At 44.6% G+C, this 21,840-nt stretch overlaps 10 protein-coding genes across 10 annotated transcripts; 8 read left to right on the forward strand and 2 right to left on the reverse strand.

Annotated features, from left to right (window-relative positions):
• The first annotated feature begins 168 nt into the window (after nucleotides 1-168).
• On the forward strand, nucleotides 169-2,283 carry V2V93DRAFT_181419 (major facilitator superfamily domain-containing protein). Its single transcript, XM_066906945.1, has 3 exons — nucleotides 169-387; nucleotides 446-929; nucleotides 990-2,283. Exons 1-3 carry the CDS (start codon nucleotides 296-298, stop codon nucleotides 2,208-2,210), a joined length of 1,797 nt encoding a protein of 598 aa, XP_066767090.1. The 5' UTR covers nucleotides 169-295; the 3' UTR covers nucleotides 2,211-2,283.
• A 230-nt stretch (nucleotides 2,284-2,513) lies between these two features.
• V2V93DRAFT_181582 (uncharacterized protein) lies at nucleotides 2,514-5,284 on the forward strand. The gene is made up of 2 exons (XM_066906946.1): nucleotides 2,514-2,717; nucleotides 2,820-5,284. The coding sequence occupies exon 2, from the start codon at nucleotides 2,825-2,827 to the stop codon at nucleotides 4,811-4,813; it is 1,989 nt and encodes a 662-aa protein (XP_066767091.1). The 5' UTR covers nucleotides 2,514-2,717; nucleotides 2,820-2,824; the 3' UTR covers nucleotides 4,814-5,284.
• A 1-nt stretch (nucleotide 5,285) lies between these two features.
• On the forward strand, nucleotides 5,286-6,767 carry V2V93DRAFT_181583 (uncharacterized protein). The gene has a single exon (XM_066906947.1). The coding sequence runs from the start codon at nucleotides 5,408-5,410 to the stop codon at nucleotides 6,503-6,505; it is 1,098 nt and encodes a 365-aa protein (XP_066767092.1). The 5' UTR covers nucleotides 5,286-5,407; the 3' UTR covers nucleotides 6,506-6,767.
• V2V93DRAFT_366840 (uncharacterized protein) lies at nucleotides 6,517-7,856 on the reverse strand. The gene is made up of 2 exons (XM_066909405.1): nucleotides 7,143-7,856; nucleotides 6,517-7,075 (listed from the first exon to the last, which is right to left on the reverse strand). Exons 1-2 carry the CDS (start codon nucleotides 7,671-7,673, stop codon nucleotides 6,575-6,577), a joined length of 1,032 nt encoding a protein of 343 aa, XP_066767093.1. The 5' UTR covers nucleotides 7,674-7,856; the 3' UTR covers nucleotides 6,517-6,574.
• Nucleotides 7,857-8,684: 828 nt separating this feature from the next.
• V2V93DRAFT_366847 (NADP-dependent oxidoreductase domain-containing protein) lies at nucleotides 8,685-10,343 on the forward strand. Its single transcript, XM_066909406.1, has 4 exons — nucleotides 8,685-8,847; nucleotides 8,930-8,988; nucleotides 9,046-9,128; nucleotides 9,188-10,343. The coding sequence occupies exons 1-4, from the start codon at nucleotides 8,825-8,827 to the stop codon at nucleotides 10,064-10,066; spliced, it is 1,044 nt and encodes a 347-aa protein (XP_066767094.1). The 5' UTR covers nucleotides 8,685-8,824; the 3' UTR covers nucleotides 10,067-10,343.
• An 838-nt stretch (nucleotides 10,344-11,181) lies between these two features.
• V2V93DRAFT_366849 (pyridoxal phosphate-dependent transferase) lies at nucleotides 11,182-13,260 on the forward strand. The gene is made up of 2 exons (XM_066909407.1): nucleotides 11,182-11,493; nucleotides 11,561-13,260. Exons 1-2 carry the CDS (start codon nucleotides 11,232-11,234, stop codon nucleotides 13,075-13,077), a joined length of 1,779 nt encoding a protein of 592 aa, XP_066767095.1. The 5' UTR covers nucleotides 11,182-11,231; the 3' UTR covers nucleotides 13,078-13,260.
• Nucleotides 13,261-13,412: 152 nt separating this feature from the next.
• On the forward strand, nucleotides 13,413-15,223 carry V2V93DRAFT_366851 (uncharacterized protein). Its single transcript, XM_066909408.1, has one exon. The coding sequence runs from the start codon at nucleotides 13,452-13,454 to the stop codon at nucleotides 15,096-15,098; it is 1,647 nt and encodes a 548-aa protein (XP_066767096.1). The 5' UTR covers nucleotides 13,413-13,451; the 3' UTR covers nucleotides 15,099-15,223.
• On the reverse strand, nucleotides 15,101-16,990 carry V2V93DRAFT_366853 (cytochrome P450 family protein). Its single transcript, XM_066909409.1, has 3 exons — nucleotides 16,524-16,990; nucleotides 16,195-16,458; nucleotides 15,101-16,137 (listed from the first exon to the last, which is right to left on the reverse strand). Exons 1-3 carry the CDS (start codon nucleotides 16,869-16,871, stop codon nucleotides 15,208-15,210), a joined length of 1,542 nt encoding a protein of 513 aa, XP_066767097.1. The 5' UTR covers nucleotides 16,872-16,990; the 3' UTR covers nucleotides 15,101-15,207.
• Nucleotides 16,991-18,115: 1,125 nt separating this feature from the next.
• On the forward strand, nucleotides 18,116-19,525 carry V2V93DRAFT_390577 (ABC1 family-domain-containing protein; the record flags this gene model as incomplete). The annotated part of the gene is made up of 2 exons (XM_066912407.1): nucleotides 18,116-18,359; nucleotides 18,417-19,525. The coding sequence occupies 2 exons, from the start codon at nucleotides 18,116-18,118 to the stop codon at nucleotides 19,523-19,525; spliced, it is 1,353 nt and encodes a 450-aa protein (XP_066767098.1).
• A 153-nt stretch (nucleotides 19,526-19,678) lies between these two features.
• Nucleotides 19,679-21,837, forward strand: V2V93DRAFT_181806 (stretch-activated Ca2+-permeable channel component-domain-containing protein). The gene is made up of 2 exons (XM_066906948.1): nucleotides 19,679-21,000; nucleotides 21,064-21,837. Exons 1-2 carry the CDS (start codon nucleotides 19,944-19,946, stop codon nucleotides 21,750-21,752), a joined length of 1,746 nt encoding a protein of 581 aa, XP_066767099.1. The 5' UTR covers nucleotides 19,679-19,943; the 3' UTR covers nucleotides 21,753-21,837.
• The last annotated feature ends 3 nt before the right edge of the window (nucleotides 21,838-21,840 follow it).

Raw genomic sequence — 21,840 nt, forward strand, 5'->3', positions numbered from 1 at the left:
TGGGGCTTCCGAGCGGGTGGGTAGCCGTAGAAGATAGCATATGTCTAGAATTCCGATACCCGAAATATTCGTGCGGCGGTATCCTAGAGCGGCCGGGCCATCATTATCAGTCTTGACGTCTTATTGATAGAAATCTCCATTGCAGAGGCCAATTCGCGTGCAAGCTGGGACTGTATCTGGTAAAAAGTTACATGCACTCATTCTTCTCAATTCCCAGATACTGAGAGGTTCTTATTTTCAAGTCTTTATTACTTGCTTCTTTAAATTTGGTTTGCATACATTGCAGACTGCCGCTATGGACGGAATCGCTGCTGCTGTTGACGATGAAGCGACTACCCTCCTTTCCCAGGAAGAACAAATTATTGCCGAAGAGCCTTTTCATTCTCGGTATGTTATGCGAATTATATTATATTTTGATAAAATGAGAGCTAACAAGCTCGTACAGACCGGTTGAAGATATAAATGCGGTAGCAGCTAAGAGTGGCTCAGCATCAATCAGTATCCAGCTTTATCGTGACGAACCTGAAGCCCCAGAAGATCCCTTAGTAGATTCGGGTAAGAAGCCTTTGTTGGGAAAGGCAACTCTGTACCATTTGCTGTTCCCTTTTGCCTTATTCTCTATTGCTTTCGGAGGAAATATTGCGCCCAAAATCAATATCGTGCTGTCTCTTGTGTGCCGTGAATACTTTGCCGCGCAAGATGTGTTGGCACCAGGTGTATCGTCATGGGGTATATCAATCATGGGTGCTACTGGAGATATCGAAGATCGATGCCAGATTGTACCAGTGCATCAAAAAGGCTCTTCAATCACGATGTGGGTCGGTTTGATAACTGGCTTATTGGGTGCGTGGGCATCTCCCAAACTGGGGGCTATTTCCGATAAAGTTGGACGGCGACGGATCTTGATGTTGTCTATGGTCGGCCCTTTTGTAAGCTTGCGATTACATTTGAATCAATGAGGATCGAGCCTAACAGAACTGCAAATTTAGCTTGCTGATATTACTATTGTGACTGCCGCTCAATGGTCTTACCTACAATCGTACTACTTGTACTTCCTCGCTGCATTTTTTGATGGTATCACTGGATCTTTTATTGCGGTAGTGGCAATGTGCCATTCATATGCTACCGATACAACTACACCTGGACCTCAGCGTGCGCAGGCATTTGGTCTCTTCCATGGGGTATTATTTGCTGGCCTAGCTCTAGGACCATCTTTTTCATCCTTTGCAATTAGCAAAACTGGAAATATCTTAACATTTTTTTATGTTGGTCTTGTTCTGCAGTTTGCGCTGTTTTTATATGTGCTATTATTACTTCCCGAGTCTTTGCCTAAATCTCACCAGCTGCAGGCGCAAGCTGCTCATAGACAACTTGAGCGTCGTCGACAGCACATCCAGTCTGGACCCATGACATGGAGATCTGTAGTGACGCGATTAAATTTTTTGGAGCCGCTGACCGCATTTTATCCGAAGGATGGGACAAGGCCTATTATTCGTCGTAACCTTATGTTACTCGGAATCATGGACTTCATGGCCGTGAGTAACTCTCTTAGTGATATGATGGTTACTTTACTGTTCGCTGAGTTTGCGTATCATTGGAATTCTGTTGAAACCGGGTATTATGTTACCGCGATTGGAATCACGCGTATGTTTGTCCTGTTCTTGGCTCTGCCGTTTATTCTACGTGTAATGAAAGCGAGAGTTGAGCGACAGCAACGCGCGAATGGAAATTTTATCCCTGAGTCTAAACTGGCGGGCGCTTCAGAAACGGATATTCGCGTCCTTCGCCTCTCCACCTCAGTGGGAATTCTTGGATATATCGCCTTTTTATTCAATAGATCGCCCAGTCTTTTTTTGGTCTGTGGTATTATTGCAAACATGGGAGGTGCTTCTGCCGCTCTTTTGGAGTCCACTATCTCAAAGCATGTGCCGCGCAAAAATACTGGACTTATTCTGGGAGCAGTAGGATTCGTGCATTCGCTTTCGCGCGTCGTTTCGCCTACTTTTTACTTGCAGGTATACTCGCGGACTTTGACCTTCTCACCAAAAATTTTTTTCACTTTATTTTTATTGGCTTTTATTGTGATTTTTGTTCTTTCGCTTAGTATCCGTACTAATGTTACGGGCAGCTTGCTGGAAGACGGATCAGATTTGGCGGGCGAAGAAGATAGTTCTACGGAGCCGGATAATGCTGGACCGTCAGATAGTTAGGGAGTTAGCGAAAGCAGTGGGTAGATATTTTGTTTGGTGCTGAGTTTATACAAGGATGGAGAGATGGGGACGTCTGATACAGTATCAGTTTTTCAGCCAGCATGTGGAAGGTTGACAGCTGAAGTTTGAATAAATTCAGCATATGTTTACTTTAATTGAAATAAATGTACTTGTTGGAATCTAGCAGTTGTGTTGCTTGGATAAATGAATAGCAGAAGATAATTCTCTGATCCAATCCTGATGTAAGTAGTATTTACATATTGCCGAGTTTTAATTTGTTCAGTGGTAATTAGGTTGTTTTAAAGAAAGGGGTTTCTGGGTTAGGTGGCGTCGGACCCGGTATAGGAAGCGGTTCAGCTTGCCGCCACCTGTCTTGTCATCACCGCCAAATACTCCCACCCTCCTCCACAAAAGTTGTTTCTCACCTTTTTTTTTCGCAATCACCGGCCCTTAAGTCGTGTTCCTCTTTTTCATTTGTCTTGATATCTGTGCCTGTATAGGCTTTAGGTATGTTTTTGCCTCAAATTATGTGCTTTTTCTAAACTGGCTGCTTGGAACACAAGTGTTAGTAATACAGAGTGAAGATAACAAGATACTAACTCCGCGCAGAGGAAATGCGGGATGTCAACTTCTTTTCAGTGCTCAACAACAAGGCAGCCGCCAACATGACGCCAACCATGTACGACAGGAGGGCACTCGACTGTCCGTTCGATAGGCCTCTCGTGAACTCGCTGAGCAGTCTTTGCGTTCTCATCTCTTCCTCGCAGGTCATTCGTGAGTCGTTGGCCTCGGACGGCGGCATCGATAGACTAGTATCCATTCTTCGATCTTGCACAGGCATGCATTCTAGAGATTTGCTCACGTCATGGAAGTGGTCTCTGGCTTTGCAGTGTTTGTCGTCGGTTGGTGTTCGTGGGACGGAGGTGGTTCGGCGTCGTGTGGTTGACGCAGATGTTGTACCAGTACTGGCCACCATTCTTGACAACTTTTTGGAAGCAATCGAAAAATTAAGATTATACCATGATGTGTACGCAAAATACTCAGACATATTAGGTGAAGAGAGAAGACGTCCGGCTTCAAGGATGGACGACAGCGAAACAGAGTCTCTTCTGACGCAGCCAACTACTGCCAGTCTCGCATCAAGACTGGCAACCACTGAAACCGGCCCAGATACAGCTGGAGCTGCCGATCAGACTGATGATTCTGCTGCCCCTCTTTTTGACTCGGGTATTGACGTTAGCGCTGCTGGCATCTTCATGTCACTGGTCGGTCCAGCTGCCGAAGACCCACAAGTTCAGGCTGAGATGGTAGAACCTATGACAACACCTTCAGAAGCTGAGAGCTCAATGAATACTGCCGAGGCCGATTCAGGAGATATCCCTGCGCAGATAACAAATAACAACGCTTACTTTAATCGCATTCATTATCACATGTATCATCATCATCGCCATCACCATCGCCATCATCACTCACATTCACATTCAAATACCAGAGCATCGACTGCCATACAGCCTGCGTCTTCTACAGACTCATCAGCAGATGGCACAGCGGTGGACGAAGATGCTATGACGGGTATCTCGGCCGCTGCGACGTCTTCTGATATTGAAGACGCTGCTGCATCTATGGATATAGATGAAGATGTTGTTGCCCCATCATCCTCTCTTGCTACAGTTGCTATGGATGCAGATGATACTCATACCTCGTCAGATGATGCCGCGTTTGAATCTGGAATGTCAAGTTCCACTCTAAACGCGCCCCGCATGCTTGATATGGACTATTCGTCTGGATATCGCAATACCAGCACATCAACTAGTCCGTCACAAGCTAGAGATTCCGGATCTACAGACGTCACTGCGGATGGATCATCGGCTGCTCGCTCACCTGTCATGACTGCTCGTCCGAGTCCTCTTTTTGAGGCTTCGGCGGCTGCGGCTGCGGTCGCGTCTCGCGAAGCAGTTGAGACATCACCGATCCAGACTGGCACGCAGACCGAAGGCTCTGTGCCGGGTACTTCCACTATGCCATCCTCGTTTCCGGCATTTTTAGGAGCTCAGGATAACATGCCGCGCGAGGAGGACGTGCTTTTATCATTACAGCTTTTAGCGTACGTTTCCAAGTACGTTAATCTGCGACAGTGTTTTCAGAAGACGCATCTTGTGCCAGCGCTGTCGATGCGACCAGAGCTACGAGCGAAAGTTGCCGAAGAGCAAATCAGACCTGGAAATAAAAATAAAGGATTTGATGACCCGTCACTTGACCCTGAAGACGAGTCGCTGATTGAAGACGAGTATAAACTGCCAACGATCAATTTATTCCAATTAGTCGAGCGGTTTACCACTCGGGCATACTCAGAAGGAGATTTAAGTTATTGGGCATCAATTATAATGCGAAACTCGTGTCGCAAAGATGAATCTCGCGGTGGTGTGCGACAGTGCGGATATTTTGAGTGCGGTCGATGGGAAGAATATCCGAAGCAATTTGCGAAATGCCGGAGATGTCGTCGGACTAAATATTGCAGTAAGGCGTGTCAATCAAAAGCTTGGTCGTTTCATCGGCATTGGTGTGTGCCGCCTGGTCAGGAAGCGCAAATGATGAACCGCTAAAATGTGAATTTTCTTGTAATCTTTTCTTAAAGGATGGATCTATCAAATTGTATTAGTTTCCCGGGGGATGGGTTTATATCTATGGAGTTTGCTACGTGCATTTCGGTTTTTATCATTTATCTTTTTCTTTTCGTTCGTTCAATTGCATCTTTTTTTTTGTTTGATACGCGTTTTTACTCACGCGTAGGAGCTGATTCTATTTTGTTTATTGCGATTTCGTTTACTGTTATTATTATTATTTTTCCTTTTCTTTTTTTTTCTTCGTGCAGTCAGTAGTAGTTAGTTTTGTGTTCTTTCTTTTTTCTTAATTTTGTTTTTGGTCTTGCTTCTGCATTAAGAAAAGCTTGCTGAATGGTGATGAAATAATTTGTGGAATCAAATAAATTTGCATGTCCAGACTTAAGCTGAAAAATTACTATTGGGAGAGAATCCGGTATTGTGGGTGCGGATCTACGTAGTGATATAGTGGTAAATATTCTCTCACGAGAGACCAAAATTATGAAAATACAGTCAGGTTGGAAGAATTTCAATATTTCAGTAATATGGGGTTACAGGTCTGACGGCAATCTGCTTTGCTGATCTTCGAAACGAATCATGATCAATCTACGATATAATCCAATAAGACCAAGGATTTTCAAATTGATTCATGTACCATATAAAAGAGGTCTTTCCTCGTCAACGGACGTGGTGACCGTCATCCCGTCTCCCACATTCATCGACAGTCTAGGCCGACGATTTCATCCGGAAATAAGTTCACGGAAAATGATTCACGATCTCAAACGATTATTATCAATTGACGAGACTGATAAGGGGAAACTGAACGAGTGGTTTGGCGATGGAAGGAAGTTGGTTTCTTATATGCGGATTATCGAGCGCGGGTTTCAGGAAGATACGTCGAGAGCAAAACAGCGTATGACGACTAGAGAGAGCATGGCGGAGACTGTTGAGCTGGTGCATAAACTTACGAGAGTATCTGTCACTCTGGGGAACCAGTATGCGATAGCTAGAAGGTGTATGGGCGATATCATGAAGCCTGACGAGAAGATTAATACGCGGGCGCGAAACGTGTTGATCAAGCTTCGCGATACGAATTTGGCTTTTGCGTACTTTATTTGTGGGAACCTATTTATGAGTGGCAAGCAATATGACAAAGCTGCAGAAGAATATCAGAATGCGATCAGCGCGGCAAAAGCTCATGTCGAGGCATCCGCAAAAGACGATATGGCTTACTATGACTATGATCGCGAAGCTGATTTCAGCTGCATGCTTCAGAGTCATTTCATGCTCGGACAAGTGGGTGAGCTGACGCAGGATATAGAGCTTGCACGACAGAATTATATAAAAGGCGTCGAATTACGTGAAATTTCGGGAGAATTACTACAGCCTTTTGAAGTAGCCGCGGCGAACTACCTTTCTGTTGTAGCGGAATGGGAGCATAATCCGGCCGCAATGGAGTATTACGGAATAAAAAGTGCAATGTCGGGAAACGTGTATGGAATTTTGGCAACCACCAGAGTCGGTAAGCGTTACGACGAGGATCCCAGATGGGCGCAAAAATGGCAGGAAGTGCTGCAAATTCAAGGAATGGCGGATTCTAATATTCATGTCACACTACAGAGCCCAAGTTTGGCGCCCATGTATGTGACTAAATTACCCGAAACTGATCAGAGAAAGGGAATACGACGACCCTGAATGTTAGATGATTAGAATTGTATATAGTATATTTAAATTAGCATATATCACATATAAATTTTTTTTTATTTACGCGGCAGCCTCCAACTCGGTGATTTGTCTGACTGTGTCAACGATGGTATCCTTGTAGCAGTGAAATTTTAAATCTGGAAATACGTCTTTGACTTTGCTCAAGTTCGCACCGCCAATCGCGTTCTCCTTCTTCAGAAGTTCAGCTGAATCATCAGGACCTTTGGCGTACGTCTCTCCTTCGGCCTTGAATTTTTTGCAAATCTCAATAATACTTCCGTACGAAAAATGTCCAGGGGATACAATAATTCTTTGGTTTTGAGCCTTGGGATTTCCGAGAGCGGCAACGTGGGCGTACGCGAGATCACGCACGTCCACTTCAATAAAGTTATGCGTCGGATCAGGATTCTCGAGAGATTTGTTCAAGTCCTGGATTATTTTATTTGACGTATTAATAGTCGAGGCAGTGACATCTTGGTACATGGGTCCAAATACAAAAGGAGGATTGAGGACGGTGATGGTGAAGTTGGGCTTCTCGGACTCGGCAAAATCCCATGCGGCCTGTCAATCGCGCAGTTAACCTTATGGTTAGAAAATTATTTTGTAATTAAAAAAAGAGAAAAAATACCTTCTCTGCAACAAGTTTGCTAGTGGCATAGGCGTATCCAGGTGGATTGACGAGAGCTTCCTCCCAAGTGTTCTTGCACCACACACTCTCGTCATAGACCTTGTCACCCGTAAGATTGTAAACAGGTTCATCAAACACGGACGCGAACGAAGCAGTAATAACAACCTGCTTAACGGTGTCCTTGGCATTTGTCTGAATAGATCTGAGAACTCCAAGAGTACCTTCACGCGCGGGGATAAGAAGATCCTTCTCGTTGTCTTCGACATTCATAACGAAAGGCGATGCGACGTGAAGTACATAGTCTACGCCCTTAACTGCCTCATCAAATGCACCCGGCGCAGTAATATCAGGCACAATGATAAAGGACAATTGACCGTTAGCGACGGCCTCTGGGTGCTTGGCCTTTATGTATTCGGACTTTGACTCGGAACGAATGGCGGCGCGGACCGTGTAATCCTTGTCGAAAAGCTCTCGGAGGACAGCAGCACCGATAAATCCGGTTGATCCAGTGAGAAGAACTTTGGGAGACATTGTCAAGAGAAAGAAGTTATGAGGATATGGATCAATTGAGGTGGTCGAGATGGTGATAAGAAGTGAGAATGGATAAAGAAGATTGGCAGCGCGACTGACCAATTCAAATAGCGTCTTGGATCTGCGGACAACGCGAAAACTTTAATTTCTAAGAGCCGAAGCGTCAGCTATCTCCGGGTCTCCGGGTCTCCGATTCTATTACATCATATTACAGGCCATATGTCTTAGTATATTCCGCAAGTTCGGTTTTCGTTTAGGCAAAGAGAAATAGAGACTGTTAGGCGATGTCTAGGATCGTTAATCAAATATTGTGTCGGAAAATCAGCGGGCTTAACTCTTTAAACCCTACTAATGCCACTGTATAGCTGGATATATGCTCTCGAGTTATGATTATTAGTGATCAGGCTATAAAAATATGAACTTGAAATTTTGAAAGTAAATTCAAGTAATGAAATGATATATTCTAATGGTATAAGCTGATTTCTTGTTCATTGGGGCGGGAACCTGTCAGGATGATGACATTTCTCAAGCTTCCAGCTCTATCCTTTCTCACGAATAAACACTTCAAGACCAATTCTGACGCAATTGAAACTAGTAATTGAAACTGTCAGTCAAAGTTACAATGAGCGCATTGATTTTACCTATTAGGACCTGTAAATAGTCGACGGGGCCTCTTACTAATCCTGATCTAGACTTTGGATCTTTGTCCCAATCTTAAGGATGGTAGCTATAGGATTTATTGGTTTAATACTTTTACATGCTTATGAGAAATAACATAATAAATCACCTCTCTGGGTTTATGCAGTAAGTTATTCAGTTGCTGACGTCCTGGCCAGAAGAGTTCGGCAAGATGAGAGTGAGATATCAGTAGGGCGTCAACTACCATAAACAGACTCAAATTAAAGGCCATTTCGCAAAGGTCATTCGAAGCCTCTAAAAGCAATAATGTAATATTAGAAATGACTAGCAGATAATAATCAATAAAGAAAGTTGCATAGCTTGCAATTGAGCTGCGATTTAATAATATTACCCGGATCCAGTTTGATTTATGTTTATGCAGCAGGCTGGCTCTTAGCGGGAGGAATTCTTATCTGCCTACTGATCAAATATAAAATTTCAGAGCCTAGTTGAAATTAACAGCCAGAAATAACATGGTTGGAGTAGAATATCGGAGGTATGGACTTGATATTGATCTAATTGAGTAGCTAGTGAGGATAGCTGCTGAGCTCAATTTACTGATCTTGATCTTGTTCTAGAGTTGGCATGAGCGGACTTCGTGTCTCCGTTCCGATCTTGGGAATGATGTCTATGGGATGTATGCTAATTCCTCACATTTTTGTTTTAAAAGATATGCTACTGACATCATATTTAGCTTCTGAGTGGGAGCCGTGGGTGCTTGATAAAGACGAGGCGCTGCCTATTCTTAAGCGAGCATATGATCTAGGTGTTACTACCGTAAGTCATCTGGATATTGTACTGATAGAAGTATAGTAGATTGCTAATCATTGCTACAGTGGGACACAGCAAACGCCTACTCGAATGGAGAATCAGAAATCTTGATACGCGAAGCCATCAAGACTTACAACATTCCACGCGAAGAACTCACAATTTTGACAAAGATCTATTATCCGGTGCCAAAGCAGAAACGACTGGGCGAAGCTTTCTTAGTCGATCTCAGACAGGATCCCATGTTTGTAAATCAGTTTGGTCTCTCTCGCGGGGCGATCTTTAAGCAGGTGGATGAGTGTCTCGAGAGATTGGGTACAGATTATATAGACTTATTGCAGATCCACCGACTTGATAAGGCGGTTGAGGCAGAAGAAGTGATGGAGGCTTTGAACGATCTTGTGCGCAGCGGTAAGGTGCGATATATCGGAGCAAGTAGTATGTGGACGTATGAATTTGTGCAACTTCAGCATGTGGCAGAGATGCATGGCTGGAGCAAATTCATTTCGATGCAGGACATTTACAATTTGGTGTACAGAGAGGAAGAGCGTGAGATGATCCCGTATTGCAATTCGACAGGAGTGGGTTTATTACCGTGGAGCCCGCTGCACCAGGGCATTTTGGCGCGGCCACTCGCGGTTGCCGAGAACAAGGCGCCGGAAAGTACGCGAGCGCAAGGCACTGGTGTTTTCAAGCAATACGTGCCGGACGAGGGTGGCAAAGAGATCGTGCGAAGACTGGAAGAAGTGGCAAAGAAGAAAGGATGGAGTATGGCCGTCACGGCGCTGGTGTGGCTACGAGAGAAGGTTGTAGCGCCAGTTGTGGGAATCAATAGCCTCAAGAGACTAGAGGAGGCTATTGAGATCAATGGAAAAGAGCTGACTGCGGAGGAGCAAAAGTATTTGGAGGCTCCGTACCTACCGCAAGCGGTGTTTGGTCATTTTTAATGCAACAGTGATTCTAAGTGTCCAAGTAGATTTTGACATTAAAATGAGCGATAAGAGACGGAATAGAGACAGGTTGACGATTGGCTGCTCTGAAGTCAACATATAAGCGAATAAAAAATGTATATATAGCAAAGAGACAAGAGACAGTAGGGCTGATAGAAGCAAGAAATCAGCTATCGGTTGGAGTTATGGTTAAGTACGCCGAGCCGTAGATAAGAAGTGCAATCTTATCTGATGCGAATCTCTGTATATATGAGATCCATACTGAAACTCATACTTTCCACTGACGTAAAGACTGCAGCGATTGACCAGCTGGAATGTAATATAAACAACTCGCATATATATATAATACGTATATTGTTGATATAACTATTACATTGTTGATACTCAAGACTCCAAAGAAATTTACAAGATAGGCAGACAGGGCGAGTCTGCACGGTCCCGGGACTAGACCGGTCAGACTAAAATTTGCCACGCCTATCGATAGCTTCATCATGCCATCATGGTATTGTCTGCTACAGAGCACAAAAGAGTATGAATGTAAGATTAGAAGATGAATTAGAATATCATGAATCAAGTATACAAGTAGAGCATAGAGATCAGAGTCCGCTCGGGCAAACACCTGCTCGGCGTTATTTATTGATTTATTTATTTATTATCTCTAATTGTTAATTTTCTCGCACTCTTGAATCCTTTCGTTCTCTTTCCAATCCTTAATCAAACATTCAATAGATAAAATGCAGTTATCTCAGGCAATTATCTCAGCGGATAAAGCACTACTGCGGGCGCTCGTTCACAAGTTCCGCTTTGTTGAGATAGAGGGCGCCCTGCAAGCATCATGCCAGAGATAGACCTAAATAGCCACAACAGTGCGGTCCGGTGTACCCTAATTAGCATAAGTCTTGTCCAAATCGGGACAGGAGTGGTGATCATATTTGAATAAGCGGCCGTGTTCGAGACCCCGCCACAGCGCCACAGCATCCGGCCAATCACAGGTGTGTTAATTCAGAGGCGCACCGCCTCTGAGAGCCACAGCTGCTGACGCTGGCCAGAGTCGATTGGCTCTTTCGAGGCAATAAAATCACAGCTCTGCTCTTCCTATCTTTTTCTTCCTCACTATCTCTCTTCCTCTTCCTTCACCCTCATCCTCATTTCTCACTTTCAAATGGAGATCCTCGCTCGCAACTCTCGTGTATTCTGCCCATTCCTCGGCAAGACTTCGCCGTCGACCCTCAAGGCGATGTCCGCTTCGTCCGGCCTCAAGACCGCCGCCCGAGAATGCCCCGTTATGGGTCCCGCAATGGCTGCTCGGCAGTACTCGTCTTCGACTCCTCCTCGTGCCTTTCACGAGTCTGCTCCTGCAAAGGCCAACGAGGCTTCCCTCGAGTCTGTTCATGCCAAGGTCGGTGTTTACGACACCTCAAAAGGTACTACTTTTCGCTCCTCTTTCTCAATCTTTTTCTGCAATTCCTCCGATCTAACTCCACTTGTTAGGCATTTGCCAGCACGGCCTAGCAGTCATGAAGGCCGCAGCTCAGGCTACTACCCCCGAAAAGGTTGTTGCCGAAACTTGTGAAAAATCTCCAAAGTTCAACTATGAGGAATTTTATCACAACGAGCTTACTAAGAAGCACAACGATAAGTCGTACCGCTACTTCAACAACATCAACCGTCTCGCCCGCGAGTTCCCCAAGGCTCATACGCAGTCTGAGACCGAGCGGGTTACCGTTTGGTGCTCCAACGACTATCTCGGTATGTCAAAGAATAAGCATGTTCTGAAGACTATGCACGAAACCCTTGACAAATATGGTGCTGGTGCCGGTGGTACTCGTAACATCGCTGGCCACAATCAGGCCGCCCTTAGCCTCGAGGCGTCTTTGGCCGATCTTCACGCCAAAGAGGCTGCTTTGGTCTTTTCTTCCTGCTATGTCGCCAACGACGCGACTCTCTCTACCCTTGGTTCGAAGCTGCCGAACTGTGTCATTCTTTCTGACCAGCTCAACCACGCCTCTATGATCCAGGGAATCCGTCATTCCAACGCTCGCAAAATCGTCTTTAAACACAACGATCTGACCGATCTCGAGAACAAGTTAAAAAGCCTTCCACTCGATGTTCCCAAGATTATTGCTTTTGAATCCGTCTATTCTATGTGCGGTTCTATCGCTCCTATCGAGCAGATCTGCGATCTGGCAGACAAGTACGGTGCCATCACTTTCTTGGATGAGGTTCATGCTGTTGGCATGTATGGTCCTAATGGCGCCGGTGTTGCTGAACACCTCGACTTTGACGCTCATGCTCAAGGTCGTCCTGATAACACGGTTATGTCACGTGTTGATATTATCACTGGTACTCTTGGAAAGGCTTACGGTGCCGTCGGTGGCTACATCGCTGGCTCGGCTTTCTTCGTTGACATGATCCGTTCCCTTGCTCCTGGATTCATTTTCACTACATCCCTCCCTCCTGCTATCATGGCTGGTGCTCGCACTGCTATCGAGTACCAGAAGGAGACTATTTCCGACCGTGTTGCCCAGCAGACCAATACTCGTTACGTCAAGTCTCGACTTGCTGAGATTGGAATCCCTGTTGTCCCGAACCCTTCGCATATTGTTCCTGTCCTTGTTGGAGACGCTGAGACTGCAAAGATCGCTTCAGACATGCTTCTCGAGCGTTTCGACATCTACGTTCAAGCCATCAACTACCCTACGGTTCCTGTTGGAGAGGAGCGTCTGCGTATCACTCCTACTCCCGGCCACGGCCCGGAACTCGCTGATTACCTTGTTGAGTCGCTTGAGACTGTATGGAATGAGCTTAAGTGCAAGCGCGTTGCTGACTGGGAAGAAGTCGGTGGTCTTGCTGGTGTTGGTGTTAAGGACGCTAAGCCAGTCAAGCCTATCTGGACTGATGCTCAGCTTGGCTTTGTTCCTGTCGGTCCTACTTCCGTTACTAAGGAAGCTGGTAATTTAATTGAGGAGTCCGAGAAGGTCGCCACTGCCATTGAGGCATCGGCTTGATTAGTAATCTTTCCTTTTATTCTTTATTGATTTTGATGGTGGATGATTTCTGAGAAAACAGAAAAAATGGTGTTGCTTCTTTGTATTCTAGTGTATATTTTTACATTTGCAAATGGAATAGCGCGTGGTGTTGAGACTTGGGGGAATGCAGTAATATACGATCATTATGATATCTTGCACAAATTCTGTTTTCATTATTTTCTACCGACCTAAAAACCGTAAAAACGTAAAAAAGGCAATGAATAGAATATATAAACTGATCTTGAAAAAACCTCTAATCACGTGATGTACCCACGTGAATAATAGTTTTAATGGGCATGATTACTATCCTCCGAAGTAGATCAACGACAGACTGCAAAAGCGACCAGGGCACAATGCTTTCTCGTACGAACCTTTTGGTTCGAACCGAGGAAAGCTGGCTGAGGTATACTGCATCAAGGACTGTGAGACGGCATAAATCGAGCGCTCAAAAAAACGACGATGAAGGGACATCAGGAAATAGTCATGGCAAACACAGCAAGCCGCCATCGACGTTATTTGAACTGACAAGGTCTATACAGAGATTCCTTTCTAATTCTATAGACAGTAATGTCTCACTTGCTAGAACAAAAAGGCCAGCGAGAGTGAAGCCTGAAAAGACAATACCCGAAACGAAGCCATCGAGTTTGGCGCTTGTCTCTGCGGCCATGGATCCGACTCGTTTATCAGACACCGCAGCCGAACATAATCGTGCCTTTCAAAATGCATCGAATGATTTGATCAAGTCTTTTAATATGTATTTAGCGCATGCGTCGCCGTCATCGGAGCCTTCGCTGACGCCAAAGAGTATGCGCGCTGAGCGCAAGTCTCCTGTTCACGCGCATTTTTCGTCAGTTTTACATATCTTGGACGATATACTAGCAGAACCTAAAGGCTCTTCCTCCAAATCAACTACCAAGCGAAGAAAGAAACAGGAGCAAATGTCGGAAAATTCGTTTAGATACGATTTGGCAGCCTGTGGTTCTGAAGACCAATTGATTGAACTTTTTAGGAATTATTTTATTCGAGGAAAACTTTCCCGACCGATGGCGACAATGATGCTATGGAGAAGTAAATTGTCGACCGTTGAAGGCATGGATGCTTTGACTAGTATTATCAAGGGGAATGCTGAGTTGAGCGGATGGTCACCTGTTGTGCTTAAAGCATTTAGTAAGGAAGTCTGGCTTCGCCGGTTAATTTTGGGACCTGTGATTTCTATCTCGAAAACGCAAAGGGCAAGTGAAAGACAGGAGAATTCGAGATTAAGAACAGAGTTTCTGAAAGTTTTTTTTGCCAGTATGTTTGAAGTTAATTGGGCGCCTCTGATGAAATCCGGGGAGCTATCAAATGATGCAATTAGAAGCCTATGGTACCTTGCTCATCTGGCTGAAAATGAGTTCGATATACTTGGCAAATTAGTTTACGGATGGGCAGCCGAGTTTGGCAGCTTTGATATCGCAGAGAAAGTACATCTAGCGAATGCAGTGTCGCAGATGTGGTGTACAGGGTATTCTGTACGCAACGCTCGATTACTGGATATTTCAAACTCATTTTTCTTCAATGGCGATCAGTCTTTGACTGATGATTCGGATCCGGTAATGTACCTAGCGCCTGTCAAGCTCGCGTGTATCAAGTTTATTTCGGCACTTGAAGGCAATGAATCATTGCGCACCGGTAAAGACGCACCTACTTTGCGAAAATTGTTTACACTAGTCCAACGAGATGATGTCGTGCGTGATCTAGACTTTATAATGCCAGCACTGGTATTTCTAGAGCGCCATAAGCAAAATTTTGATACAAACAGAGAACTGCACGAGGCGGGACTCTGTTTTTTGGAGTTTACGGAAACAAATGCGGCTTCAGTGCAGCGCCCGCTCATAATGTCTGACGCATTTGTTGCTACTCGAATTGCGCAGATTGCGACAAAGATCAAGAGGAAGCAGTCGAGATCTGAGGTCAAAGAAGTGAATGATGCGGTGGATTCCGCAGATGCTTTGGCATAGTTCTTTCATATCTATGTGCTATGTATATAGAGCCTTGTTTATTTGGAGTTGGGAAGTTTATTTGCATTACGGGTCTGTACATATACTAATCAAAAAATTTATTCATATACTAAGAAGATCGTAACCTTTTTGAGACACGGCATTTGACATTATGCTGGTTGACAAACCACGCGCATCGTAACTTCCATTCTTCGTCTTTATCAGCCAACTCGAAATCAAATTTTCTTAGCAGCTGAGGGACTAACTTTGACATTTCCATGATACTCACGTTCTTGCCAATACACGTCCTTGACCCAGAACCGAAAGCAAAGAACGAGCGATCGAGGTGTTTATATGATTCCGAGCCAATATCCAACCATCTTTCTGGTCGGAATTCATAAGCGTCGTCACCAAATATATCTTTGTCGTAATGCATTACCCAAGAATTCACCCCGACAACAGTGCCCGGCGGAAAATATGTGTCCAAGATTACGACACCGTCGGGGCCAACTAGACGCTCTAGAGGAAATCCTGTGGCCCCATGGACGCGCAACGCTTCTTTCATGACAGCTTGAAAGTACGGTAGCTGTAACGATTCTTTGTAACTGATTGGCTCAGAAATCTTTCCTACCTTGATGGCGTCATCAATCTCTTGACGAAGACGAGTCATTGTGTGTGGATATTTCATAAGATGGTAAAAGATCGACAAGAGCGATATTGCCGTGGTATCACTGCCGGCTGTGACGTTTGATAAACACCCACGCTGAACTTCGTCAACCGTGAATCCTGTGGGGTCAGTTTTCTGCTGAGCTAAAAACCTACTGAGGAAGTCCTTTCTGCTCGGATCGACGGTTTCGCTTAGACGGTTGTCAATTTGCGTGGTTGTAAATTTTAATACTGCCGGATTACCCTTTTTCAAAAGGCCCATTAGACGAATCGCATAGCTGTGAAGTTCGGAGTAGACGCCGACTAGCGAGGCATAGACGAATTGCTGGCTGATGGACTGGATGATTCCGCCTACATCACCTCCAGTCTCAAGGAATCCGAGCCGTTTAGCAAACTAACTCCGGATCAGTTCAAGACCAAACAAGCAAAAAAATTGACGACTTCAACGTACAGTGATTTCTCCGATAACGTCGAAAGCATAATACCTCAGCCACCTCTCTAGATCAAATATTTGACCAGATTTGGCAAACTCTTCGAGTCTGGCTGCGAACACCGCCGTAGTTGAATCGACATATTTCTCTTGCTCAAGCAAGCTTGTCAAAGAGAAAGCATTTGCATATTTGCGGCGTAGTCGACCGTGAATCTTCTCGTCACGGGTGGTGAAGAGACTTGAGACTTTGGCATTCGCTGCTTGTGATGCACGGTACCAGGTAGACTATATAAAACAATATACTTTGTTAGTAAGAGAACAAGCAATTAAACGATTCAAAAGACACATACCTTACTAAATCCTGTCTTGATATCGTAGATAACACGAGCGGCTTCTTGTCCTTGAAACGAGAATTCTCCTGGAGCAACGCGTACGATCGGGCCATATTTCTCGTGAAGCTTCACGTTGATCCAGTGGTAATTACCGGAACGATACTGATATAACTTCCATAATCGAGTATATCTGGCTAGCCATGGACCAGGGATATGACTTAGTGGGGCGAAATAGTGACGATAAATTACGAGAACTGACGTGGCGAGGAGGAGTATGGCGGCGATGTGCTGCGAGGTGGAGTACTCGAAAACAGATCTAGCCATAGCAGATGGTATTTTGCTGAGTAGAAACTGCTGAGCATTCATTGACAGTCTCGCGGTTTCAGAAACAAGATGAAGCTAACCATTCGAGATTCCATAGGAGCTCAATTTATCAAAGCGCTAACAGAAAACCAGATATGGAAAATGTAGTATCTGAAAGCACCACAAGGAAAGCCGCACGTCTGAGCTACCCCGCTTATTTTCCCCGCTTCTTTCTATAATCGATTTCTTTTCCCTAATATCACTCAATCGTGCAGTTTATATCAGCCGTATTGATGTAATTCCTCTCATATTGGTTTATGACTGGGTCGTGGGGTGTTGCCGAGTAGGTTATTATGCTTTTTTTTTAGATGGCGATGATGATGTTGATGATGATGATTAGGTGTTTGTATAGTGCTGGTCTAGAAACAGCAGGACGATCCACTTTTCTTCCGTGATTCTCAGAATAAACTTCTATAAAAGACGTAAAGCATCAAGCCGTTATTCAGTTAGCAATAGCAAGTCTGTAGTGGTAAAATATCCTCGAATTCGGCGACCTCGTATTACTGCTGACGCAGTTACATCCTCATATCTTTCAACCAACCATTTATATTGTCCCAAGCAACTGATACATTGTTATAAGAAACACCCCTATTTCAATCAACTGCCACTCTCTTCTGAATGCTCGCATCAATTTCACTTACATATTATCGGAGCACTTATGCGAGTCACGTGAATGGGTAAGGTACACGTGAAAAGAGTCAGCGAGTAAGAGAGATATGCGAGTTTCGGATGCGAGTGGTCGGTCATTTACTGACAAGAAAAAAAGCGGCAATCAAACAGCTGTTCTGCAACCACAGTTTTATAAATTGAAGCGGCACAAATTGGCTAAGACGATGCTGATTGCCGATCTAATACGGTTAGCTGGTGCGGTATGTAAAGTTGGCCAGCATTCGCGAGAACTGTATGGTGCCCACGCAAATCGACTATGGGAGACATCTTCATTGACTACACGGTTTCGAACAAAAGCTCGGCCTTCAGGGACTGGATCTTTTACATCAGGTTCAGAGTCTGTGAGTGGAGATATTAAGAAATCGGATACTAGCGGAACTGTAGGAGGCTCGTCGGGAGTGAGATCATATAGCACCAGAGCTGGTGTATGGAGTGTACATCGATATGCAGATGCTCAATCGATACGTCATTACTCGACGAAGTCTGGCAATAAACCAGCGAATCCAATTCCGGTAGCAACAAAACAATCAACAGCGCGCTCTAAACTTGTCGACGACCTTCCAAAAGTACATCGAAATATGCACGAGTCTCCCGTTCCTTCGTCGCGAATTGCTCGTATCTTTCACTACGGCAGTTTAGTTGCTGAACTAGGTGTGGGAGCAATAAAAGAAGGCGCTCGAAGATATAACGACGAGTCTGCTACAGAGGGATCTAACAAGGGATCAATTCTAATGTCTCCTGCAAATTTGGAGGTGCTGGTCCGCAAACTCTCGCAGATGCGAGGTGCTGCTTTGAAACTGGGGCAAATGATCAGCTTTCAAGGTTTGTACAGTTGTTTTCGTTCATTTAGCTACGCAATTCTGACCCAAATTGGCCTAGACTCGTCCTTTTTACCTGTTGAAATTCAAAAAGTACTTACCCGCGTTCAAGATAGCGCAGATTATATGCCCCGCCGTCAAATGGAGAGAGTAATGACGCAAGACCTTGGTCCGAATTGGCGCAGCCTATTCAGCAGCTTTGAAGACCTTCCGATGGCTGCCGCCTCAATCGGTCAAGTCCATGCTGCTACTCTCGCCAATGGTGAGCGCGTTGCTGTAAAGGTGCAGTATCCTGGTGTCGCAAGTTCAATTTCTTCTGATCTGAATAACATTGCAATGCTGCTTACCGCGTCAAGCGTGCTCCCCAAAGGTTTGTATCTCGACAAGACTATTGCGAATGCTCGTACCGAGTTAGGCTGGGAGTGCGACTATGTTCGCGAAGCCGAATGTTTGAAAAAATTTCGATCGTTACTCAAAGATGATCCAGTGTTTACTGTTCCGAGGGTGATTGATGAAGCTAGTGGTCCTCATGTGTTGACTATGGAGTTAATGGAAGGAGTTGGTGTCACAAAGTTGGATAGTCTGGCGCAGGACAAGAAGGACTGGATTGCTACCCAAATCATGCGCCTAACTTTGCGTGAGATTGCCGAGTTCAATTATATGCAGACTGATCCTAACTGGACAAATTTTTTGTATAATGAAAAGACGAAAAAAATTGAGTTGTTGGATTTTGGTGCCTCGCGAGAGTACAGCCCCGAATTTGTTGATAACTACGTGGGTGTTTTGAAGGCTGCCGTTCGTGGAGATGTCAAAGGATGCGAAGAGTACAGCTTCAAACTTGGCTATTTGACTGGCTTAGAATCATCAATGATGCTCCATGCGCATATCGACAGTATCCTTACCCTAGCCGAGCCATTTGACCAAACAAACTTGACCTCAGACCCGGATGCACTTTACGATTTCGCAGATCAGTCGGTGACTGATCGCGTTCGCTCGCAGATTCCTGTTATGATTCGTGAACGACTAACTCCGCCACCTGAGGAAACTTATAGCTTGCATCGAAAACTTAGTGGTGCGTTTTTGCTATGCGCGAGGTTAAAGGCAAAGGTTCCTTGCAAGAAGATTTTTAGAGATGTGGTTGAGAAGAGAGAAATCAAATCTTCTATTTAAATTTGTATATAGATAGCATAGAATAGTAAATATTGCGCTAATATAGTTCATTAACTACCGATTATGCTATTTTGAAAAACTGTGCCGCCGACGATGCGGCTTACTTGACGCTTCTATGAAACTGAATGCCGTACAAGAAGACATACGCGTTCAACCACGCGTTCAACCTTGCGATACTTTTCTACGTCAATTTTCTCCACGTGCCATCATCAGTCTACTCGGATTTTGCAGAATTTGAGCCTAACCAACTGCTTTTTTTTTGGTCATTAATCTGTGAGATCTGGTTGTGGTATTGGGAAATTTTAGAGTCTTTTCGGAGCTAGCCTTCGAAATTTCGCTTGGAGATATTTCAAAAAGCGCCACTTCATTCGTCTCGATTACCTGGTAAATCTACCTGCAGCCGTTCTCGATAAATGAAATGTGGAGAGCAAGAAGTCGACGAAAGAGGTCTGGGTTGTCTGTTATCGCCGGATACTTGATCATCGTTTCATGTATAAGACTCGCAGCCGGAGACTGGATATATGACGCAGAACCTGACTTCTTTGTTCTGGATAGTACAGATAAGGCTCTAGATGATGCAAGTAAATTGAATGCACTTTTTTCAGATGAGTTGGATACACGGGGACAGTTACGGACAGGGTACTTTGACAAACGGCTATCAGCTAGAGATGAAACGTACACTGCATTAGAAACGCAAGTGGCGTCTTCTTATATAATTGGCAGAGGGGATAAAAATGTTTGGCGATACACACCAACAGGAGATAATGCGAAGAGCGAGAGTTATATAATTGCGACAGTTTGCAAGCAACCTACTTCAAGGAAATCAGAAACGCCATCAGAGAACAAGTATATTTCGGATCTAGCGCTGAATTTCAGAGGAACCGCGTCATCGGCCAACACTATCTCATTCGATGGTCTCTCATCTTTCGACACCAATGGTTCTTTTAGCTATGGGTTCTATTCAGCCATGTGGGATGCCACTTCAAAAAATATATTTGTGGAAATCACTGCGCCGTCTTACGACCAAGACGATTGGGAAGGTGACTGGACGGTACAAGTCTTAGCAACTACGTTTTCGAATATCGCTGGATTTTCCAACACGACGTCGCTCTTTGCTCTTGATACCGACTACAACTCTGCGCTGTTTCTGACGGCTCCGACCCCTGAGAATAGCACTGATTCAGATGAGAATAATAGGCCGTATCGATTATACGTGTATACAGCGAATACAGATACTTCTTTAATTGGATTGAATTACTCTTATTGTGCGATTACTTCCGGGAGCCATTTTGCTACGGACGGGAACGCGGATGTTGACACGACGACTCATTTATGGGATTTGCAACAACGAGAAACTATGCATTTGAAAGGATTAGCAAGCGCTACTGATTATGTAGCTTATCTTGTTGAGCCGGATACGATCATATCTAATGTAGGGACTACTTATCCTGCTGTGCAATTTACAACTAAAATGAGTATGTTTCAAATTTTTGTTTTTTTAAAAAGAGAGCTGCCGAAACTGACTGAATTTTATTTAGGTGATACTTGTCAGATTATCTATAACCTGGATTTCTGCTCTGAGGTCGCATACTCGGCACCATCCAACTCATCGATGTCAATGACCGCTCTGAGTAACTGGTATGATGGCACTGCGCAGTCACTATACGACGGTTTCAATAAATCACTACAATTGTCACCTTGTGATGCACCATCTCATAACCAATATACCATGATGCGCACATGCGCAGACTGTCGCTCCGCCTATAAGCGCTGGCTTTGCCTTACACTGATACCGCGCTGCTACCCTGACACAACTACCGATCTTCCGGTGTCGACACGAGGTAGTTATGAGGGTGGTTGGGAAGATAAGACGGTGAACGGGACAGTCGAACGTGAACCGGGCTATAGCCGCAACGAAATGATTAATCTGGAATTAAAGCCAGGATCGTATTTAGAGTTACTCCCATGTAGTTACACATGTCATAAAGTCATGCAGAACTGTCCTTCGGATTTGACATTTCTATGCCCGACGCCCGGAAAGGGTCTTTACGATGTGTATGGCCGATTAAACGCCGATGTAGCTAATGGTGAGTACTTCTCTCTTGAAAACGCAACGTGTAATTTCTTGGGTTTTGTCGATAAATTTGGAGCAGGGAATAGCTTGTCAGTTAATTTGAGAATGATTGTTGGTATAGCTTTTATTTCGAGCATTCTAATGTTGGTATAATTTGACGACGATATGAGGTTTATTTACTTTGTTGCTTAAAGGTAGAGGGGTTTTACAGTGGGATGATGATAATGTACGATATTAGATA

Source organism: Kockiozyma suomiensis (genome assembly GCF_038497685.1).
Source record: "Kockiozyma suomiensis strain NRRL Y-17356 unplaced genomic scaffold V2V93scaffold_4, whole genome shotgun sequence".
Taxonomy (NCBI): Eukaryota; Fungi; Ascomycota; class Lipomycetes; order Lipomycetales; family Lipomycetaceae; genus Kockiozyma; species Kockiozyma suomiensis.

Coding starts and splice junctions, on each gene's coding strand:
- V2V93DRAFT_366851 (XM_066909408.1), top strand. CDS start 13,452: ATGCTTTCTCGTACGAACCTTTTGGTTCGAACCGAGGAAAGCTGGCTG.
- V2V93DRAFT_366853 (XM_066909409.1), bottom strand. CDS start 16,871: ATGAATGCTCAGCAGTTTCTACTCAGCAAAATACCATCTGCTATGGCT. Junction 16,459..16,523: donor TCAAGACAGGATTTAGTAAG/GTATGTGTCTTT, acceptor TGTTTTATATAG/TCTACCTGGTACCGTGCATC. Junction 16,138..16,194: donor ACGTTATCGGAGAAATCACT/GTACGTTGAAGT, acceptor ATCCGGAGTTAG/TTTGCTAAACGGCTCGGATT.
- V2V93DRAFT_181582 (XM_066906946.1), top strand. CDS start 2,825: ATGCGGGATGTCAACTTCTTTTCAGTGCTCAACAACAAGGCAGCCGCC.
- V2V93DRAFT_366840 (XM_066909405.1), bottom strand. CDS start 7,673: ATGTCTCCCAAAGTTCTTCTCACTGGATCAACCGGATTTATCGGTGCT. Junction 7,076..7,142: donor GCAAACTTGTTGCAGAGAAG/GTATTTTTTCTC, acceptor CGCGATTGACAG/GCCGCATGGGATTTTGCCGA.
- V2V93DRAFT_181806 (XM_066906948.1), top strand. CDS start 19,944: ATGTGGAGAGCAAGAAGTCGACGAAAGAGGTCTGGGTTGTCTGTTATC. Junction 21,001..21,063: donor GCAATTTACAACTAAAATGA/GTATGTTTCAAA, acceptor AATTTTATTTAG/GTGATACTTGTCAGATTATC.
- V2V93DRAFT_181419 (XM_066906945.1), top strand. CDS start 296: ATGGACGGAATCGCTGCTGCTGTTGACGATGAAGCGACTACCCTCCTT. Junction 388..445: donor GAAGAGCCTTTTCATTCTCG/GTATGTTATGCG, acceptor AAGCTCGTACAG/ACCGGTTGAAGATATAAATG. Junction 930..989: donor TGTCTATGGTCGGCCCTTTT/GTAAGCTTGCGA, acceptor CTGCAAATTTAG/CTTGCTGATATTACTATTGT.
- V2V93DRAFT_181583 (XM_066906947.1), top strand. CDS start 5,408: ATGATCAATCTACGATATAATCCAATAAGACCAAGGATTTTCAAATTG.
- V2V93DRAFT_366847 (XM_066909406.1), top strand. CDS start 8,825: ATGGTTGGAGTAGAATATCGGAG. Junction 8,989..9,045: donor GGGAATGATGTCTATGGGAT/GTATGCTAATTC, acceptor CATCATATTTAG/CTTCTGAGTGGGAGCCGTGG. Junction 9,129..9,187: donor ATGATCTAGGTGTTACTACC/GTAAGTCATCTG, acceptor TCATTGCTACAG/TGGGACACAGCAAACGCCTA.
- V2V93DRAFT_366849 (XM_066909407.1), top strand. CDS start 11,232: ATGGAGATCCTCGCTCGCAACTCTCGTGTATTCTGCCCATTCCTCGGC. Junction 11,494..11,560: donor TGTTTACGACACCTCAAAAG/GTACTACTTTTC, acceptor TCCACTTGTTAG/GCATTTGCCAGCACGGCCTA.